Source organism: Stomoxys calcitrans, chromosome 5 (genome assembly GCF_963082655.1).
Source record: "Stomoxys calcitrans chromosome 5, idStoCalc2.1, whole genome shotgun sequence".
Taxonomy (NCBI): Eukaryota; Metazoa; Arthropoda; class Insecta; order Diptera; family Muscidae; genus Stomoxys; species Stomoxys calcitrans.
The window spans coordinates 119,805,178-119,828,141 of record NC_081556.1 but is presented as its reverse complement, the minus strand read 5'-3'; the positions used below and the strand labels follow the sequence as shown (position 1 = coordinate 119,828,141).

Genomic DNA, 22,964 nt, shown 5'->3' with positions numbered 1-22,964 from the left:
ACTTGCTTAAAACTAGTTTCAGTCCATGTTTGCCTTTGGAGGCTTGAACAATTTTGGCTTTATTGTATTTCCTCATTAGAACATCGCCCACCACTCGAAACGAGGGTAAACTCTTCCAGCATGTCTTCATGACACAAGATCCACTGACCCCATGACACTTGCAGTCGGTTTTTAACAAATTTTTCACCAGCTTCAGTAAGCAAAAAAATGAAAAAGAATGCTAAAGTAAGAGAAATATTTTTAGAATTTTTGGAATTCTTACCCTCCTGCCAGCTCTGTTGTTGTGCAGATTCATAAGACTTCTGGCATCTCCTTCGATTTCTCTGGCATCCAAAAACTTGCGGGCAAACTTCATGCCAAATTCTATGTCTGCCGAACAGCCACCCCATTTCCATGGCTGTTGGCCACCACCGCCCAAACCATTTTCAAATTCGGCTTGCAACCCTCGACGCGAGGACGTGGGTTTGTGTCGCACATCACAGCCACATAAGGTAATATTTCCGCGGGCACATGCCGCTGTTACGGCATGAGCAGCTCCAGCGCTGGCTATGGCATAAGTGAAAGCAGCCTCACGAGATCCTGAAAAGACAGCATAAAAAAATCAATTTTAGAACAAGATTTCCTCAAATCCTACATTTCACTATAAATTATTCGGAAATTGGATGCTAGCAATTCAAAAAACATAATAAAATTTTGTAAATTTTGATAACAAGAGCACATTTTTAGATATCATTAAATTTTCGAAAATAGTTTTTTATGCAAAGTTACGTCCAATAGCATTTTTAGCAAATTTTCGCCGAAGTTAAAAAAATGCATCTAAATTTGATTTTCTCTATCTTTGAGCCCCAAATTGTCGTGGGTAGCATATACGTCCTCTATGGAGGTTGTTATGGGGTAGGGGCGTCTCCTAGACAGTTGGTGTCGAATGTTGATATCAGATTCGGGTCCTAAAAACTATCAATATCGTGCTCCACTATTTTTGAGCCCCAAATTAACATGAGAGAACCCTCTAAGTAGCCGACTAGATCGTGAGGGGCTGTTTCAGTGAATTTGCCTTTCTATTGGGTTGCCCAAAAAGTAATTGCGGATTTTTTAAAAGAAAGTAAATGCATTTTTAATAAAGCTTAGAATGAACTTTAATCAAATATACTTTTTTTACACTTTTTTTCTAAAGCAAGCTAAAAGTAACAGCTGATAACTGACAGAAGAAAGAATGCAATTACAGAGTCACAAGCTGTGAAAAAATTTGTCAACGCCGACTATATGAAAAATCCGCAATTACTTTTTGGGCAACCCAACCCAATATATGCATGCTGCTGCCGCCACAGGTGATCCCCAGGGATCTTTGCCCTAAGATATGTTTCTACGCGTATCAATCTCTCAAGAGTCTTCAACTTAAAGGATGACAGACTATTGGACGACAATCTTTCCCCTTCGTGTGGTAAGGTCCTCCTGCTTTCAAAATGACAATGACCTTCGTGTCTCTCCATCCCACAGATATATATGACATGCTGATACAATCAGAGTATATCTCCTTAAGCCAAGGAACCAGTCTATCAGACGCAGCTTGTAATTCAACCGGTGATACATCATAAGGGCCTGGCAACTTAAAGGCGTGACAACTTCTTATCGCCCAGAGGATTTTCGGCTCAGACACATTTGCCCTAATAACCTCCGACGAATGCATACCAGTGGCAACCAATTCTGGCGCCACGTTGTTCACTGGAGAATTTGCTTGGAAATGTGTATCAACGTGTAGTTCTAGTGTTTCCTCACTAGACATTGTCTGTCCGTGCGTTCAGAATCTTCCTTAGCCTAGAGGCCTCAGATGTATCCTTCACGGAGCTGCAGAATTCTACCCAGGATTTGTTCTGAGCCTTCCTCAGCTCGCCCTTGTATTTTCTTAACTCAGCCTTAACGAGGTGGTGCTTTTGTGGCTTACGCTCTGTTAAAGAGTTTTCTGCAATCCTTGCTTAGATCAAGCAGCTCTAGAGTCCGCCATGGCGGTTGCTGTTTGTCCCTTGGCATGGCACTAGGAGATGCTGACACAAGCGAGTCATTCTGGGCCTTTGTGATCCGCTTGACCATTATGTTTATATCCTGCGGAGTTGTCACTTCCTTTTCTGGTCTAGAAGGGAAAGACGTGCAGAATGCTTGCCGAACTGTATCCTGATCAGCCTTTCTTCTGTTTAGCCGAGAGACCACTTCTGCAGTATTTTCTCCAAAGTTGAAACTAATACAAAGATGATCAGATGTGATCATCCAACACCTCCCAGTCGCATATTCTTGTCCTAAGAAAAATTTTGTCGAAAATTTCTTCTTAAAGAAAATTCATTGAAATTTTCGCTTTAGAAAAAGTTTTATTGAAATTTTGTTTTTAGTGAAATTTTTTTAAACAATTTTTTTTTTAGAAAAATTTAATTAAAACTATATATTTAAAAAAAATATTAAAATTTTGTCTTTAGAAATTGAAATTTCGTCTCTTGTTTATTTTTTTTAAGTTTGTCTTAAGTGATTTTTTTTTTTAATTTTGTCCTTAGAGACTTTTTTAAGAGAGATTTTCACTGAAATTTCGTCTAATAAGAACATTTTATTAAAATTTGACTTTCAAAAAAAAATTCATTAAAATTCATTAAAATTTTTCATAGAAATAACTTTAAAAAAAAAAATTTTTAATAAAAAAAAATTTTTACAATTACATATTGTCCGGCTGCAACCCATAGGGTAATCGGTTTCTACTACAAATAGAACAAGAAAAACCCCTTTTTTTAAGTTAGGCAGAATATGTGTTTTTATACCCACCACCGAAGGATGGGCGTATATTCATTTTGTCATTCTGTTTGCAACACATGGAAATATCCATTTCCGACCCTATTAAGTATATATTTTCTCGATCAGCGTAAAATTCTAAGGCGATCTAGCCATGTCCGTCCGTCTGTCTGTTGAAATCACGCTACAGTCTATAGAGATGTTGAGCTTAAACTTTGCACAGATTCTTTTTGTCCATAAGCAGGTCAAGTTCGAAGAAGGGCTATATCAGATTATATCTTGATAAAGCCCCCATATAGACCGATCCGCCGATTATTCGATTTTGCTGAAATTTGGGACAGTGAGTGGTGTAAGGCTAGTCGACATCCTTCTTCAATTTGGCCCAGATCGATTCAGATTTGGATATAGCTGCCATATAGGCCGATCTCTCGATTTAAGGTTTTAGCCCCATAAAAGGTGCATTTATTGTCCGATATCGCCGAAATTTGGGACAGTGAGTTGTGTTAGGCCAGTCGACATCCATCTTCAATTTGGCCCAGATCGATCCAGATTTGGATATATTTAGCTGTCATATAGACCAAACCGCCGATTTAGAGTCTTAGGCTCATAAAAGCCACATTTATTTTCCGATTTTGCTGAAATTTGGGATAGTGATTTAGGGTTTTGGGGCCATAAAAGGCGCAGTTATTGTCCGATTTCAACAAAATTTGGAACAGTGAGTTGAGTTGAGCTCTTCGACATTCTTCTTCAATTTGGCCATATAGACCGATCTTTCGATTTAAGGTCTTGGCCACATAAAAGGCGCATTTATTGTCCGATTTCGACGAAATTTGGGGCAGTGAGTTGTGTTATGCTCTTCGACATTATTCTTCAATTTGGCTCAGATCGGTTCAGATTTGGATATAGCTGCTATATAGACCGATCTCTCGATTTAAGGTCTTGGCCCCATAAAAGGCGCACTTATTGTCCGATATCGCCGAAATTTGGGACATTGAGTTGTGTTAGGCCCTTCGACATCCTTTTTCAATTTGGCTTAGATGTGTCCAGATTTGGACATAGCTGCCATATAGACCGATCTCTCGTTTTAAAGTCTTGGCCCCATAAAAGGCGTATTAATAATCCGATTTCACTGAATTTGGCACAATGACTTATGTTAGGGTTTGCGATATCAGTGTCGTATATGGTTTAGATCGGTTTTTTTTATAGATTTGGCTACAAAAAAGATTAATATTTTGTTATACCCTATTGAACAATGACTTGTACTTATTATTATTTGGTCCAAATCGGAACATATTTCGATATAGCTGCTATGGGGCATTACTTAGTTACTTTAATTGGCTTTGACAGAATATTTGTTCCACTAGCCGAACGTAGAATGGCGTTCCAAGCGCCTCGATCTTCTGCGCTCATTCTCAAATCTCTGACACCAAGTTTCGAGGTGTCTCCCACAATTTGATCTTTCCATCGGGCTTTTAGTCTTCCCGGTTTGCGTGTACCACCGTGTTTGCCTTCAAAAGACTTCTTTGCTGGAACTTCTTCATTCATTCTGACAACATGACCTAGCCAACGCAGCCGTTGTATTTTGATGCGTGTAAGTGTGCTATCATCGTCATACAGCTCGTGGTTCCTACGTCGCCTATATTCGCCGTTAACGCAAACTGGTCCATATATTTTACGAAGAATCTTTCTCTCAAATACTCCAAGCACTGTCTCATCTGCTTTCACAAGTACCCATGCTTCAGAACCATATAACAGCACGGGTAGTATCAGTGTCTTGTAAAGTGTAGTCTTCGTTGAGAGGTGGCTCTGTTTCTAAACTGCTTACTTAGTCCAAAGTAGCATCTGTTTGTCAGTATTATTCTTCGCTTTATCTCAAAACTGGTGTCATTCGTTTCGGTTACGGCGGTGCCGAGTTAGATAAAGTTACTGACTATCTCAAAGTTGTGGTTCCCAACTTTCTCCATGTTCTTTATCTGCTCGGTTGTGCAAGGTTTTTTGGGAGTAGAAACCATTCATTTCGTCTTATCTCCATTTACTGCCAGACCCATTTTCACTGACTCTCTTTCGATTCTTTCAAAGGCTGCAGTTACTACTTCCGGTGACCGACCTATGATATCGATATCGTCGGCATAGGCGAGTACCATATGCTCTCTTGTGATTAGTGTGCCATATCTATTCACATCTGCATCTCGTATAATCTTCTCCAGCAGGATATTCAAGAGATCACACTATAGGCTGTCTCCTTGTCTGAAACCTCGCTTGGTATTGAATTGTTCGGAGAGATTCTTTCCTATTCTTACTGAGGAACGCGTATCAGCAAGTATCATCCTGCAGAGTCTTATTAATTTTGCAGATATACCAAACTCAGACATGGCTTGAAGAAGGCGAGAAGGAGTATAGAAGGCGGCTTTGTAGTCAACAAAGAGGTGATAGATGTTGATTTGTCCTTCTCGGGTCTTTTCAAAGGATTTGGCGCAGTGTGAATATCTGGTCTAGGGTGGATTTACCTGGTCTAAAGCCGCATTGATAGGGCCCAATTATCTCATTGACTTTAGGTTTTAATCTTTCACACAGTACGCTCGAGAGTAACTTGTATGCGATGGGGAGGAGACTTATTCCTCTGTAGTAGGCACATTCCGTCTTGTCTCCTTTCTTGTGTACGGGACATAGTATGCTGAGGTTCCAATCATCGGGTATGCGTTCTTCTACCCAGATTGCGCAGATAAGCTGATGCATACGCCTTATCAGCGTGTCGCCTCCGGTCTTAAATAGTTCAGCGGGTAACCCGTCGGCTCCTGCTGCCTTGTTATGCTATGGGACATAAGGAATGCTTTTTTCACCGGATTTTGACGAAAGGTGGTTTACATATATACCCGAAGTGGTGGGTATCCAAAATTCGTACCGGCCAAACTTAACGCCTTGTTACTTGTTTCCATTGTCATAGCATTTGACTGGTTTCCTAGATACCGATTTCGTTTGGTACCACCCAAACTCGCCAGTAGGACTTGTCAAAAAAAGGTTTGTTTTCTTAAGAGTATTTTCATTTGTAGCGCAGCAAGGAAGAAAAACACTCCACCTCATATAAAGGGTGATTTTTTTGAGGTTAGGATTTTCATGCATTAGTATTTGACAGATCACGTGGGATTTCAGACATGGTGTCAAAGAGAAAGATGCTCAGTATGCTTTGACATTTCATCATGAATAGATTTACTAACGAGCAACGCTTGCAAATCATTGAATTTTATTACCAAAATCAGTGTTCGGTTCGAAATGTTTTCATTCACCGTAACGTTGCGTCCAACAGCATCTTTGAAAAAATACGGTCCAATGATTCCACCAGCGTACAAACCACACCAAACAGTGCATTTTTCGGGATGCATGGGCAGTTCTTGAACGGCTTCTGGTTGCTCTTCACTCCAAATGCGGCAATTTTGCTTATTTACGTAGCCATTCAACCAGAAATGAGCCTCATCGCTGAACAAAATTTGTCAAAATTTGAACACATTTCGAACCGAACACTGATTTTGGTAATAAAATTCAATGATTCAATGATGAATTCTATTCATGATGAAATGTCAAAGCATACTGAGCATCTTTCTCTTTGACACCATGTCTGAAATCCCACGTGATCTGTCAAATACTAATGCATGAAAATCCTAACCTCAAAAAAATCACCCTTTATTTCTACCAAATGAAAACATCCAATTATTACAACAAGACACACATGCCCAATTTTTACTTCAAACAACCGCCGGTTGCCGGTTAAATAATTTATGCACTCAGATATTTTCCGACTGCTTGAATTATTTCAAGACCAAATAAATTTAGCACAAAACATGTGAAGAAAAATTTTATTACAGAAAAAATTTTTGTAATTTTGCCTCTAAATAAAAACAAAAATTTTGGAAATTTGAGAGAAAATTTCATTCAAATTATGTCCCTAAAATATTTTGTCATTAAAAAATTTTTAATTTTGTTTTAGAAAACATCACTCTCAAAAAATTTCTTCGAAATTTTTAAAAATAAATTCGAGGAGCCCTGGCTACTTCCCTGGCTGCCATATAAACCGGGGTTTTGATCTTGACTTCTTGAGCGTCTCGAGGGCACAATTCTAATCCTATTTGACTGAAATTTTGTATGTAGCGTTTTGTAAAGACTTGCAACAACAGTGCTAAGTATGACCTAAGTTGGTCCATAACCTGATATAGCTCCCATGTAAATCGATCTGCCGATTTAACATCTTGAGATCCTCCGATTTAGATGAAAATGAGCATGTAGTGTTTTATTATGACTTCCAACAACTGACCCAAATACGATCCAAATCAGTCTATAACCTGATGTAGCTCCCATATAAACCGGTCTCTCGATTTGACTTCTTGAGACCTTAGAAGCCGCAATTTTTGGTCCGTGTTTTGTTATGACTTCCAACAACTTTGCCAAGTATGGTTAAAATCGGTCCATAACCTGATATAGCTCCCATGTAAACCGATCTCCCGATTTGACCATTTGGCAGAAACTTTGCATGTCTTCTTTTTCGTACACCAACATACGTGCCAAGTATGGCCTGAAGCGGTCTAATACCTGATATGCAAATGCACATTTGCCCATGAATATTCCATTTATGAACAGGGCCAAATTTCTTACCTCATCTCATCAATGTGTGCTGTCCGATTCAAGTTTAAGCTCAATAATAAAGGGGCCTCCTTGCTGCTGTGCGACACCACTTTTTACATGGCTGCCATACCATTTTTTCAAGTGGCAAAGTACCTCACAAATGTCGCCAGCATTAGGAGGACATAACTACCGCTGAAAATGTTTTTCTGATGTTCTCGTCTGGATTCGAATCCAGGTGATTTCCGTCATAGGCAGACATGCTAACCTCTGCACTACGATGGCCTCCCTGATACTTGATGTAGCTCCCATATAAACCGATCCCCCGAATGAGTGCGCATTTCTTATATTTCTTATATGATTCGGCTGAAATATTCGCAACATCTGCTCTCTATAACGCTACTCTGAAATTTTTCACAATGACATCTCTTATGGTCTCCTTCATCCAAATTATAGCTAGCTCGAAAAGTAATTCGTATGCAATAACCTTTGTTTGTCGAAAGAACGATACCTGATAAAGAACTTGACAAATGGTATCCATGGTGGAGGGTATATTAGATTCGGTCCGGCCGAAATTAGCACGCTTTTTCTTTTTTTATTTTTTTATTATTATTTATTATTTTTTTTTTAATTTTTACTCACCAACAAACATGACATGTCCAAAGACATCTTTCTTCCACACCTCCGAACAATTCCATCGATGGCCCCTGAATTGATACTGACACTCATGGGCACCCAATTGATGACCCTCGCCCAATGCAATCAAGGCATCCGGTGATTCAGTGCATAGCTGCCTCTGCTGGGGCGTAAGACCCGGTATGCGAGCACATAGGAGTGATGATGTAAAACTGGATACTAATCTGACAAATAATTAATCGAAATCGAAAGCAATTTGTTAATAACAAAGGCAATTATTACAACATTATAATACGAAAAAAAAGGCATCATTCTACGACTAACGACTTCAAAATATCAACTAAAGTTAACGCGCACACACACAAACACACACAGAGACTTAAAGCCGTACAACAAATGACAAATCGTCTATTGTGACGGGCGCAGAGCAAATGATGGGCCACATCACATCTAACAAAATCCCATACACTAACTGCATCCGTGTGATATGAATCGTTGGTGGTGGAGCGATATTATCGTTGTGTGTTTTATTGTGGTAGCGTATGTTTGGCGGGGCAGCACTTCTATTCATTCGCTTGTTGGCTCGTTCGCTCATTCATACGGTGATAAATATGCCTTCAAATAATTAAAGCCCACACACCAAATCGCCATATACACAATGCAACATTTCAAGCAACCATCCACTAACCACCAACAATACGAATGTCGCATATTTAACATTATTTTACTCTAAACTATCTACTACACTTTGGCTGATTGTAAATAGATTTTACTACAGTTTTTTTTTCTTTCCAAAAACAATAACATATGGCAAACTCCGACCATAACTGGCACAGGGGGCTCGATGCGAAATCGAGAGCAAAACGTTTCATGAAAAGTAGTTTAAGAATTGAATTGATGGGACTTAGTTTTAAAGTCTTGCAATTAAGTTTCGTTTGAAGAAAACTTCAAGAACATGAAGGGACAGTAGTATATGTTGTATTCTTTAGATTCAACACTGTGCGTAATAGTACATTGGTTTACGAAATTAATTTAACTAAATCACAACAAAATACGAAAACGATATTTTGTTGATTTTCAAAGAATTTAAAATAACTGCCCACACAAGCACACTCCGCTGTGTCTTCTACAATACACACAATAAAAATTTACTTATATTTATAGTCTAAACTTCTAGGTCTCATGGGTGTATGGCTTCAAATATACTCCGCATTTTTTGGCATACACAACTTGCCAATATCTTTCGGTTAAATGAAGTGCATATTTCAAAAAGTTTAGATTGTGCAGCCAGTGCCTTAGCCCAAAATGCTTTTTTTTTCATTTTTATTTGTAACTAGCTGAACCGGGCCCGCACCGCTGCACCTTCTTTTACTTTATATGGAACAAAATTATCCTTTGAATATTTATTTTCGACAATTTTAGAGCTTTTAGTGAAATACCATGCTTCGAAAATAATATATGTATATCGCAAAAGTATAACAATATATTGGGTTGCCTTAAAAGTAATTGCGGATTTTTTAAAAGAAGGTAAATGCATTTTTAATAAAACTTAGAATGAACTTTAATCAAATATATAATTGCCATTTTGTTCGATAACCTTTTGCCATCTTCTTGGCAAATTTAGTATTCCACGCTCATAGAACTTCTGGCCTTTATCTGCAAAAAATTGAATCAAGTGCAATTTTATAGCCTGATCATTGCCGAAAGTTTTACTATTTAAGGAGTTCTGCAAAGATCGAAATAAATGGTAGTCTGATGGTGCAAGGTCAGGGCTATATGGTGGATGCATCAAAAGTTCCCAGCCAAGCTCACTCAGTTTTTGGCGAGTGACCAAAGATGTGTGCGGTCTAGCGTTGTCCTGGTGGAATATGACACCTTTACGATTGACCAATTCTGGTCGCTTCTCCTTGATGGCTGTATTCAATTTGTCCAATTGTTGACAGTAAACATCCGAATTAATCGTTTGGTTCCTTGGAAGCAGCTCAAAATATACCACACCCTTCCAATCCCACCAAACAGACAACATAACCTTCTTTTGGTGGATATCGCCTTTGAAGTGGTTTGAGCTTGTTCACCATGCTTGGACCATGATCGTTTTCGACAAACGTTGTTGTAAACAATCCATTTTTCATCTCCAGTTATGATTCGTTTTAAAAACGGATCGAATTCATTGCGTTTAAAGTGCATTTCACAAGCGTTGATTCGGTTTGTGAAATGAATTTCTTTCAATACATGTGGTACTCATATTAAAATTGACCCCAAACAAACAAATGAAAACAAAATTTCGCGCACTTTCTTTTTCTAAAGCAAGCTAAAAGTAACAGCTGATAACTGACAGAAGAAAGAATGCAATTACAGAGTCACAAGCCGTTGAAAAAATTTGTCAACGCCGACTATATTACTACTATTGTATATTACCGAAATTACTTTTTGGGCAACCCAATAAATGCCTTTATCTGAATCCCATATAATCTTTACTGGTCTACAAATTCGCTCGGAGGGTTTAGGGTCATTAACGTTTAGGTGTTAGATATACTTCATTATTAAAAGTCTTTATTTCAGCTGGGTATTGTCATGATGTCCGATTTTGTGGTGTTTCCGGGGGCGAGGTGGTCCCTTAGACTCTTGGCCCAGAAAAAAATATCATCATCGTTCTCTTCTCTCAAATACCATTTATTTAAACCCCATATTGCCATTGGTTTAAGGGGAGTTTAAGGCATGAGGTGTCCTCAAATATTTGTCCCCAAAATTTGTACTCTTCGGGGGGGTGTTTCGGGAAAGGGGCCGTGCCCAAAATACATGGTCCCACATTTGGATATCAGATTCGTATTTTACTCCCATATACCTTTATTTGAGCTCCATATTGCGATGGTCAGTAAATAATTGTTGTTTGTGGGGTGTTTAAGGAAGGGGTAGACTCCCAATACCTTTCATTTGAGCCGCACATTGACCGGGTTGGTAAATATGCCCGATTTAGGAGCGTTTTGGGTGGTCCCCCAAACACTTAGCCCTGAAAATATATATCCGCATCGTGCTCTACTCTCAAATATCATTTATTTGAACCCCATATTGTCATTGGCTTCAAAATTGTATATCAAATTCGTTTTCTAATCTCAAATACCTTTCATTTAAACCCCTTATTGCAAAAGTCAGCAAATATGTCCGGTTTGGGGTAAGGGCCCTAAAAACAATCAATATCGAGATCCAATCCCTTTCAGACCCAAAATTTTTATGATGAGCAAATACGTCCTATTTGAGCTTTGTTATGGGAGTGGGACGTCCCCCAGGCAGTTGGTCCTGAATTTTGATATCAGATTCGTGGTCTACTTCCAAATACCTTTCATTTCAGCCCCATATTTCCATAGTCAGCAAGCATGTTTGGTTTCGGCGGTGTTTTGGGGAATGGGGCGGCCGTTCAGTGATTGGGCCCTAAAAATACATATCATATACGTGTTCTACTCTAAAATACATCTTATTACAGCCCCATATTGGAATGGTCAACAAATATGTCCTATATGGCTGTTGTTATGGAGGTGGGGTGGCCCCATACACACTTTTTCCGAATATTGATAACAGATTCGTGCTTTACTCCCAAAGACCTTTCGTTTGAGCCCCATATTGCTATTGTAGTAAATTTGTCCTCTTTGGGGGTTGTTTTTGTGGGACACTTGGTCCCACATTTGAATATCAGATTCGTATTCTACACTTAAATTCCTTTTATTTGAGCCCCATATTGCCATGATCAGTAAATAAGTCCTATGTGGATGGTGTTTTCCGTAAGGGGTGCACCCCTTAAGAAACTTGGTGCCACATTTGGATACCAAATTCGTATTCTACTCGCAAATACCTCTCATTTGAGTCCCATATTGCCAAGGTCGGTAAAAATATCCGATTTAGGGATGTTTTAGGGGTTGGGGTAGTCCCCCAAACACCTAGTCTGACAATTGGATAGCAGTTACGTTTTCTACTCTTAAATACCTTTCATTTGAGTCCCATATTGTCATGATTGACCCACATATATATTTGCTAGGTTTTTGGGGTAGGCTGGCCCCTGGGTACCCCATCCGAAATTTGGATATCAAATTTTTATTTTTAGGTTACTTTAAGGGAGCACACAAAATTTCGCTTAAATCGCACCACCAATCACCAAGATCTGGCGTTTCGGAAAATTAGGGTTAGGGGGAGGGTCCGCCCCCCTTCAGATATCAAAAAATGTAGAACCCTATTTTCACCACGGGGTCATTGTGCACCATCTGTGAAAATTTCAAGAAAATCGGTTCAGCCGTTTCTGAGTCTATAAGGAACACACAAACATACAAACAAACAAACACAAATCGATTTTTATATATAAGATTCGTATGATTCGTTCCCCTCGTACTGCCTGGGCGTACGAGGTAAGTATGGTTACCATACTTACTGTTTAGAGCTTTTACATGTGCACGGAACAAATTTTACTCTACTGCCATATACCCTTCATTTGAATATGATATTGCCATTATTGGTCTACATGTTAACGTAGGTATAAGGCGGACTCTCAGCCATTTGTTAAAAGTTTGAATGTTACTTTCGGACTCTACTCCTAAAAAATCGACCACATTTCCTTTCGAGCAGGCTTGGAGTCTCTTATTGGCCCAAAGTTTGGATGTCAAATTCCTTCTCTCTCAAATACTTTGAATTTTAGCACCACGTTCTCATAGTAAGTTAGGTTCGGTTAGGTTAAAAAGAGGGTGCAGATATTAATCCACTCCATGCCACTATGGACATACATCTAAGCCAGTACTCGGCTTGTTGTGCGCTCTAAAAACTAGAAGGTATCCTCTAAAAAGAAAATTTTTAAGTTAGGAATTCCGTGCTACTTACAAAATTCTTAATTGTTTTCAATACCACTCCCTTAAGTTGGCTCATGTCTGTTATTGTGTCTCCACCTAAGTACCGGTACTGTTGGACGCGAAAGCCGGGCAATGATAAAGGAAATGCTCCAACGTCTCATCATCTTCTCCGCATGCCCTACACATGCAATCACTTGCCGCACCGATTTTACATAAGTGAGCTCGTGGTCCTATGTGTCCCGTTATGATACCAATAGCTACACTGACCTCCTTCTTACTTCCTTTCAGTAATAGCCTCGTCTTCTCACGATCTGGATCCCCCCATAGGATTTTCGCCGTCCTACCGACCGTTACGCTGTTCCACAATGTTGCATGGGCATTCGTCGCCCGCTCCCTCAACTCGGACTGCATCGACCCGAAAGGCTTCGGGTTAACCAAGTTTATTGACGGCAGTCCTCTGGCCTTCACCGCCAAATCGTCTGGCCTTTCATTTCCCCTTACTCTGTTATGGCCCGGCACCCCAACGATGCAGATTTTGCCGTCCTCAGAGAATGTGGTAATCTCCTTCTTACACTGCAAGACTGTTCGTGACCTTGCCTTCCTGGTTGTTATTGCCCTTATGGCAATAACATGTGCAAGACAACATGTTCATACTCGACGTTCTCGCGTTAGCACTACACCACCTCACCCATTCCGTGATCGCCCGAATCTCCGCCTGCAGGACCGTATTATGGTCAGGCAGTCTAAAACAGAGCTCAGTCCCTGGGTTCTCAATGTAAACCCCCAGGCCCACTCTGTCCTCTAGCTTTGATCCATCCATGTAATATGATCTTCCAGATGGCAATACAAGGGTTGCGTCAATCCAAGACTGTGCCGATGGCTGCAGTGTCTCGCACTCGACTTCAAGGTTTATCTGTGGTATCCGATCGGAAACCTCTTCCCTTCCTTCCACGTTTCCTATCGTCGCCTCGGTTATACCGCGATGGTATGAGCTACTCCCATCCTCAATCCATTCTCCCATCGCCTTAAATCTCATAGCCGCAGTGGCTGCCTCACACTTAACCTGTATGTCAATCCGTCGGATATCTAGAATAGTCTCCAGTGCCCTAGTGGGCGTGGTCCTCATCGCTCCGCTTATGCCAAAACAACATTTTTCTGAATCTGTTGAATGGTCCTTATGTTGCGCTTTTTCTCCATAGCAGTCCACCAAACTACTGAGGCGTAAGTAAGTATTGGTCTTATCACGCTCCTGTAGAGCCAGTGGACTAACCTTGGATTCAGGCCACATTTCGAGCCTACGGCCCGTCTACATCGTGCCCATCATCTGTGAGCTCCTGAATGTGACACTTCCAATTCAGTTTCCAAGATCACTCCTAAGTATTTGACCTTGTCAGATATCGATATCGTCTTATTGGGGAAACGTGATGCGTTAAATTGGTCCACCTTCATCTTCCTCGTGAACAGGCATATTTCAATTTTAGTCTTCTCTGGGTTAACATTGAGACCTCTGGGTCTTGCCCAGTCATATGCCATATGCAAGACCCTTTGGACCCTTCTGCATAGCTTGTTCGGATGCTTACTTCTTAGAAGTATTATAACGTCGTCTGCATAGCAGACGGGTTCAAATCCCTCCTCAGTCAACATCCGCAATAGGTCATTTATGGTGGTCACCCATAGAAGTGGCGATAAAATGCCCCCCTGTGGCGTGCCTTGTGCCACTTTCTCCCTTATATTTATGCCATGGGACACACAATGTATACACCTGTTCCTTCGTATATGAGTTATCCAGTCTCTAAGGACCGGGTCCACCCGTTACTGGTCTATGAATTGGGTCTGTGTGTCGGTCCGCACATTGTTGAAAGCCCCCTCTATTTTAATACATACCGGCAGGGTGTACATTTTTGCATCGAAGGATTCTTCTATTTTATGCACAACCTCGTGCAGGGCAACCTCCACCGACCTTTGCTAGACATAGGCATGCTGTTTGTATTTGAGCAGTTCGCTGGATGTCCTACTCTTTATCATGGTGTCCACAATACGTTCCATGGACAAACAGTTTTTAAGATTCAATTAAAAAATGATTGAATCAATTAATTTTTTTAATGAAATTTTCAAAAATTTCAATCACAATCGTAATTGAAAAATATTTTCGAATTCAATTGAAAAAATGATTGAATCAATTAATTTTTTAATTGAAAATAACAAAAATTTCAATCACGATCGTAATTGAAAAAAATTGAGATTCAATTACAAAAATGATTGAATCGGATAATTTTTTAATTGAAAGTTGCCAGAATTTCAATCACGATCGTTATTGAAAAAAATCTGGATTCGATTAAAAAATTATTGATTCAATTTATTTTTTTTATTGAAAACATTTTTATTTTCAATTATTGTTTTTATTGAAAACATTTTTATTTTCAATTAAAATTTTAATTGAAAATTTTTTCGGGACACTTTTTTTCTGTATATAAAAAATAGAAAACTGGCAAAAAAACATGGAGGTCTCTCTAGTATTTTAGTCATAACTTCAAAGATTGCCAAAAGTTGCAGCTAAAGTTTTGCATGTAGCATCTTAAGACCACCATTGACATTGGTGGTCAACTCCCCATAAAATATCAATGGGGGAGTTGAAGGGGGAACATAACTAAAAACCATCTTGAAGCTCAATTACACTGTCAAGATAACATTACATATCATGCAATTAAAACACCAATTTTGAATAGGTTAGGATTGGTTTAAGTGGCAGCCTGCCATCAGACTCACTTAGACGGCTCGAACGAACGCAGAACGCTTTTGGAATTGTTTTGACTTGATGATTAAAGAAACCTCTGCCCTGCTGAATGGTTATTCTTTATAACCAATTTCTCTTAGTTTGGCTTCAATTGTGTCGAAAAGTTCTGAAACTGAATTCCTAACTTGTAGTTTCAATATTCATAATATTGAAATTCAACTATGCATGATTCCACTTGAAACTACAGTAATGCATTGAATGCGCATGTGTAGCATAAGTGTGCTCTAGTGTTTTTCATTATTTGCCCCCCTTGGGCTATGTGAGCCCGAGGGGCAATATAGATGAATTTTACGGGCTAATATACATTTAATAAACAGGCGGTAGTAACTCATGAATGAATGAATGCGCGAGCGAACAACTGACTGGCGGCGGTGGCGGCATTTGTCTTGTTTTCCATTTTTTTTGTCATACTCCGAAAAATCAAAAATGAACGGCTTAACAATGGAGCGCGACATAACAAAATGGTTATTTTAAGCAAAAAGCCGCCTTTGCTTACACAAATGGCTGAAATAATGTTTTTAAAGATTTTTTTTCGTTTTTTTTTCTCTCATTTTATGGTTAAGTACAAGCGGCGTTTAGTCTTGTTATTCTGTAAAATAAGCTCAAAAGTCGAGTGGAGAGAAGAGAAGAGTAGGGGTCTAGATCTTTGGTCTGCGGGCGGGTATGTTAATCTGCCTTTGAAGCATGGCGCATATAGACCCGGCTTAGCTGGGCTAAGATTAATGCGTTAACATGACGATTTCATGCTGTGTCAAATTGCTACCAAATCCAAAAGCCATAGTCAACGACAAATACGCTCCACAATATACACACAATAGAATATGCATTACAATAATGCATTTATGCCTTGACTTTATAGCAGTTCGTATGTGTGTTTGCCAAGGGGATTAAGATGAATGGTAATTATCTCATTTGGCCAGGAAATTAATTCCCTTGTCTCTTTTAAATGTTCATGACATGATCACTGACGACGTTTTGTATTTGTCACTCTAAAGCTTTTCTAATTAATTTAATCCCCTGTTTAAAGACTTGTGATAAGTCGGTCGGTCGCGGGGTTTGTGGTTAACATAATCCTTAATTTAATCGTCTATCTGCTATTTGATCGTTTACTTTGTTGCCGTTTGTCATTTGTCGTTAATCATGTCAGTTTTTCTGATCTCTATCGAAATTGACATTAAATTCATTACAGTTTGTTAGATTAATGAGCAAATCTTATACGGAAGATTTTTTTCTCTTTCTTCTAAATGGGGTATAAGTGATGAGACATCACTTAGTGAAGTATTTAGAGAAAGGTGCAGTGGGTGATTGTTTAAGGCCACCGGGGAAAAAGGCCACAACCTTGTTTGAGAATAGTTTGGTGAAAGAGATATTTAAGACAAAATGGGTTAGGGTAAAGAGAAAGAAGGGTTAAATTTTGCTCGTAGTGTTTTATTACGACCTTCAATAACGGTGTCAAGTTCAATCAAAATCTGTCCATCGCCTTATATACCTCCCATACAATCCGATCTTTTTGGGCCGCTGAGGGGCGCAATTTTTACAAGATTTTGCTGACATTTTACACGTGGGATTCTGTAATGACTTCCAACAACCGCAACAAGTACGTCCCAAATCGGTCTTTCACCTGATATAGCGCTAAAACCTTCAACCCCTAGGACCTCTAACATTCTGATGTAGCCCCATATAAACCGATCTCCTGATTTGACTTTATGAGCCTCTAGAGGGCGCAATTATTGTTCGAAAGTTTTGTTTTACTTCCAACAACCGTACCAGATATGGTAGATATCGATGTTTATGCTGATACAGCTCCCATATATATCGATCTTCCTATTTGGCTTCTTGAACCACTATTATCTATTTTGGATGAAATTTTGAAAGTATACGTTTCGTAGCTTTATAAAGCTTCTATTAACCGATTTCCCCATGCGAAAAATTTATTTATTAACCCATTTTAGAGGCTATATAAAATTTGGTCCCGCCGAACTTAGGTTAGGTTTAAGTGGCAGTCTGCCGTCAGATTCACACTTTATCGTCCATAGTGATACCACAGAACAGGAGAAAGAATATGCCTTCTAGTTCTTACCATTGAACCATCCACATAGCTTTAAAAAGCCCAACAACTTGCGAATGTTCACATCTGCTAAATCAGACAGGTTGTCAAAGAAATGAGAACCTAAACTGCAACCCTTCTAACTGCTAGAGCGGGACACACACACAGAAGGTGTTCTATAGTCCCTTCCTCCTCGACGTCCTAACAGCTTCTCCAAAGTCGTTGCCTTTAACCTTCAGATTAGCATGTTTTTCAATCATATAGCCATAACAGGCACAACAGCAAGTCTAAATTAGGCAGCATAATTTTGGTATGCTCACAACCCCCTCTTTGTGTCCATCTATCATAAGTTATCTTTCGAGCCTGGTCCTAAAACTAAGCTTACATGTCGTTAGAGACATATCAGTTCCCCTGGAAAATGTTAGGTAGTTTCGAGTCTCGCAAACTCGTCCGCCTTACAGTTCCCTGGGATATCTCTGTGGCCCGGCATCCAGAACTTTTAAATCCACCACCCATCTCGTTGAGAGAACTGCGACAGTCGGGGGCGATTTTTGAAATCCAAAATGCGTTCTCTAGGGATTTAATGGCTGCCCGGCTGTCTGAGAAGATATTTATGCCAGCCTTCGTTATGACATTATGTCTAAGCCATTGCCCCAATTCTTTAATCGCAAGGATCTCCGCTTGATACACACTAAGGTGGTCGGGTAACTTTCTCGAATCACCATTCCCAGTTCTTTAGAGTACATCACAAAGCCCACCTGGTCGTCTAGTTGGGAACCATCTGTATAGAAATCTATGTAACTACTATTACCAGGGATATTGTAGTTCCAATCGGTTCTATCAGGAATAGTGGTACAGTACTTTTTATCGAAAAGCAGCTCAGGCAATGAGTAATCCACACTGCCTGGAACATCGGACATTGTATTAAGTGTAACACAGTGTCCGTAGCCGCCGCATGACCAAAACTAAAGCTCTCTTAGCCACACACAGTGATCGCAGCAATTTGTCTCGACACTGTGTCCAGAGGTAGTAGGTTTAGCATTAAATTCAGTGCACCATTTGCTGTCGTACTCAGAGCGGCTACGATGCACAAACAAACCATTCTTTGAAACCGGCTGAGTATTGAACGGTAAGTGGACTTTTGAAGCGCTGTCCACCAGATTACAACCCCATATAGCATTAAAAGTTTGACAACTGCAGTTTTTAGCTCGCCAGTAGCTCGCCTCCAGGTGTATAGGGCAAGAGTCGTCTTTCTTGCCCTTTCCAAAATATTTGTTAAAACCTTGTATCACCTGCTGAATAGAACAACTTCCTTCTTAGACTGATTTTCGCCAAGACCACTTTTGAAGCGCTGTCCACCAGATTACAACCCCATATAGCATTAAAAGTTTGACAACTGCAGTTTTTAGCTCGCCAGTAGCTCGCCTCCAGGTGTATAGGGCAAGAGTCGTCTTTCTTGCCCTTTCCAAAATATTTGTTAAAACCTTGTATCACCTGCTGAATAGAACAACTTCCGTCTTAGACTGATTTTCGCCAAGACCACTTTCGGTAGCCCACTTCGTCGTCGTGCATAAAGCTTCCTGAAGTATATCTCTAAGTTTGCTTCCAAAGACAATATATTTTTTGCCTATGGTTATTCCACTAAGTCACAGGGGCAAACTTCTCACATATCAATGAGTGCTGTCCGATTCGAGTGTAAGCTCAATGATAAGGGGTCTCCTTTTTATAGCCGAGTTCGAACGGTGTGTCGCACTGCGACACCTCTTTGAAGAGAAGATTTTACATAGCATAGTACCTCGCAAATGTTGCCAGCATTTGGAGGTGAAAACCACTGCTGAACAATTTTTCCGATGGTCTCGCTAGGATTCGAATCCATGCATTCAGCGTTATAGGCAAGAGATAATATGTGGCTATATATTTTAAGTCACCGTAGCGCAGACGTTAGCATGTCCGCCAATGACGCTGAACGCCTGGGTTCGAATCCTGGCGAGACCATCAGAAAAAATTTTCAGCTATGGTTTTCTCCTCCTAATGCAGGCAACATTTGTGAGGTACAATTCCATGTAAAACTTCTCTCCAAAGAGGTTTCGCACTATCACTGACCTTAAAACTTGAATCGGACTGCACTCATTGATATGTGAGAAGTTTGCACCTGTTCCTTAGTGGAATGTTCATGGGCAAAATTTGCATTTGCATATATTTTAAAATAGAGGAGACAGTACACCTCCTTGAGGTATTACTCTGCTGACCCATCTTCTTAGATCCACAGATACGAAGCCTGCCGTAATGCATCTTTTAGCAAGTAAGATATTAATAAACTTTCTTACGGTAGTGTTGAAGCCCAGAATCTCCAGCTCCTTAATGATTGACGTCGGTTTTACATTATTGAAAGCACCTTCAATGTCCATAAATACTACCATTGTATATTCCTTGACAGTGAGAGAACTCTCTATGTGGACGACTAGGCAGTGAAGGGCTGTTTCGGTGGACTTGCCCTTACTATATGCATGTTGTTGCCGAGACAGGCGATCTCCAGGGATATACCCTAAGATATGTTTCTATCATCCTCTCTGAAGACTCAGCATAAAGGATGGCAGACTTATAGGACGAAAATCTTTCGCCTTCGTGTGTTAAGGTTTTCCTGCTTTTGGAATGAAAATGACCTTTGTGTCCCTCCATTCCACAGGTGTGTGGGACATGTTGCGACAAGCAGAGTGTGTCTCCCTAAGCCAAGGGGACAGTTTATCAGTCACAGCTTGTAATTCAACCGGTGATACATTATCAGGGCCTGGCAACAAGAGGAGTCGAAACTACTTATCACCAAAAGGATTTTCGGCTCAAACACAATTTCCCCAATAGCTTCTGACGAATGCATAACAGTGACAACCTTTTCTGGCGCCACGTTGTCCGTTGGAAAATTTCCCGGGAAATTTGTATCAACGAGTAGTTCTAGTGTTTCCTCACTAGACATTGTCCATACATTCTCTGACTTCTGAATATACCCCTCCGTAATAGGTCTCCAGGACAGAATTTTCCTTAGCCTAGAGGCCTCAGATGTATCCTCCAAGGAGCTGCAGAATTCTACCCAGGATTTGTTCTGAGCCTTTCTCGGCTCGCCCTTATATTTTCTTAGCTCAGCCTTATAGATGTCCCAATCGTGTGGTGCTCTTGTGGCTTTTGCTCTGTTGAAGAGTTTTCTGCAGTCCTTCCTTAGACCAACCAGTTCTCGGGTCCACCATGGCGGTCGCTGTTTGTACCTTGGCTTGGCACTAGGGCAGCTGACACAAGCGAGTCATTCAGGGCCTTCGTGATCCGCTTGACGACTATCTCTATATCCTTCGTAGTTTCCACTTTCTCCACGTGGGGTACTGTAATGACTTTCAACATTCGCAACAAGTACGTCCCAAATCGGTCTATGGCCTCCAACCCCAAGGATCTCCAAAATTCTAATAAAGTCCCATATAAACCGATTACCCGATTTGACTTTAAGGGCCTCTAGTAGGCGCAATTATTATCCGATTTGGCAAAAACCTTGCAAGTCTTGTTTCGCTTTCAACAACCGTACCAAGTATGGTCGATATCGATGTTTATACTGATACAGCATCCATATATACCGATCAATGCGATTCATTTAAGAAGGTATATATAGAGTCCCTTGTTAAACCCTCCACAATACGATGGGGTATACTATTGGGTTGCCCAAAAAGTAATTGCGGATTTTTTAAAAGAAAGTAAATGCATTTTTAATAAAACTTAGAATGAACTTCAATCAAATATACTTTTTTTACACTTTTTTTCTAAAGCAAGCTAAAAGTAACAGCTGATAACTCACAGAAGAAAGAATGCAATTACAGAGTCACAAGCTGTGAAAAAATTTGTCAACGCCGACAATATGAAAAATCCGCAAATACTTTTTGGGCAACCCAATAACATCGTCATTGCATTTGTAAGATCACGAAGTATTGGTCTAACGTCCTATTTTTATTGCCATTAAATTTTAAGTCGATTTAGCATGGGCATATCTGTCAAACCGTTCATCTATCAAACTACCGTCTGTCATCCGTCCGTTCGTCTGTGAAAAAAGCTAGACACCTAAAATTGTTTAAAAATACTTCTTCTCAGTTTAGGTTGGTAGAGATTGCAAATGGGCCAAATCGGTCCTTGTTAAAAATATGTATGCCCTATAAAAACCGATCTCCCGACTATGCTTCCTAAGCCTTCAACCGGCATAATACTTACCCGATTTGGTCGAAAATTTACTTTTTTATGACCCCCTATAGCAATGCCAAGTATGATTTGAATCGGTCTATAACCTTATCTAGCTCGCCCGATTTGCCTTCAGGAGCCTCTAGAGGGCGTAATAATTTCCGATTTGTCTAAATTTTTTACGTGTTGTTTTATTATGACTAAAATCAACCGTGCCGTTTGGTTTAAATCGGCCCACTACCTGATATACCACCCTTATAAACGGATATCCCGATTTTACTGCTTGAGCATCTAAAGGTCGTACTTATTATCAGATTTAGATAAAATTTGCACCTAGAGTTTGGTTTACGACTTCCAATATCAATGGTCCAATTCTGTCTATAACTTGATATAGATCCCCGATTTCTAGAGGAGAGTATAATTGTTGAAGGTGGTATTTTCTTAAGACTTCTAATAGCCATAACTAGTACGGTTCATAACTTGATACAACGTTTATATAACCCGGTCTCCTTATTTGGAGAAGTCATTCAAGGAACTTGTCAAATGCATGCCTTGGTGAAGGGTATATAACATTCGACTGGACCGAACCTAAAACTCTTTCACTTGTTTTTGAGCTAAAACTATAATCAGTAATCACTTTGTGAATATGAGAGAAGTCTTCCCCATACCCCTCCTGGGATATTATCATCTGTAGTTGTTACTCTTCAGTTCTCACTAAGGGCCCTTCACTAAAGGCATTCTAAGCCCTAACTTAAGTTCGATTTCTTTCTTCTCTAGATTTTAACTGTGTTGGTTGCCAAGGTGTTCTATTCAATTTTTGTTTCTATTTTCTAAACAACCAACCCGAGTATTTTATCTGATGCTATTGCTGCCGCCATTTAATCTGCCCACATCTCCAAAGTTTCTGTTTTTTTTTTAATTTTTTTTAAAAGATATTTTTCCCCCAATGACTTTACCACGTTGAAAATGATGATGTGGTCCCCATTAATTGTCTGTGGCACGACTTGGCAGTTAATTGTCTTAATTCCGCCATAATTACATAAATCATATTGCATTTAACTTCAGGTGCATT

General features: G+C 39.8%; 2 protein-coding genes across 2 annotated transcripts in view; one reads left to right on the top strand and one right to left on the bottom strand.

Annotated features, from left to right (window-relative positions):
* The window catches only part of LOC106094039 (molybdopterin synthase catalytic subunit-like), a 515,852-nt gene that overhangs the window by 342,359 nt on the left and 150,529 nt on the right, over positions 1 to 22,964 (top strand). The window lies entirely within an intron of this gene.
* Positions 1 to 22,964, bottom strand: part of LOC106089370 (protein Wnt-2) — a 94,208-nt gene that overhangs the window by 863 nt on the left and 70,381 nt on the right. The window contains exons 3-5 of the mRNA XM_013255207.2: positions 8,023 to 8,240; positions 263 to 579; positions 3 to 190 (exon numbers count right to left, since the gene is read on the bottom strand). Coding sequence (XP_013110661.1) covers positions 3 to 190; positions 263 to 579; positions 8,023 to 8,240 — 723 coding nt within the window. The remainder of the gene's footprint in view (positions 1 to 2; positions 191 to 262; positions 580 to 8,022; positions 8,241 to 22,964) is intronic.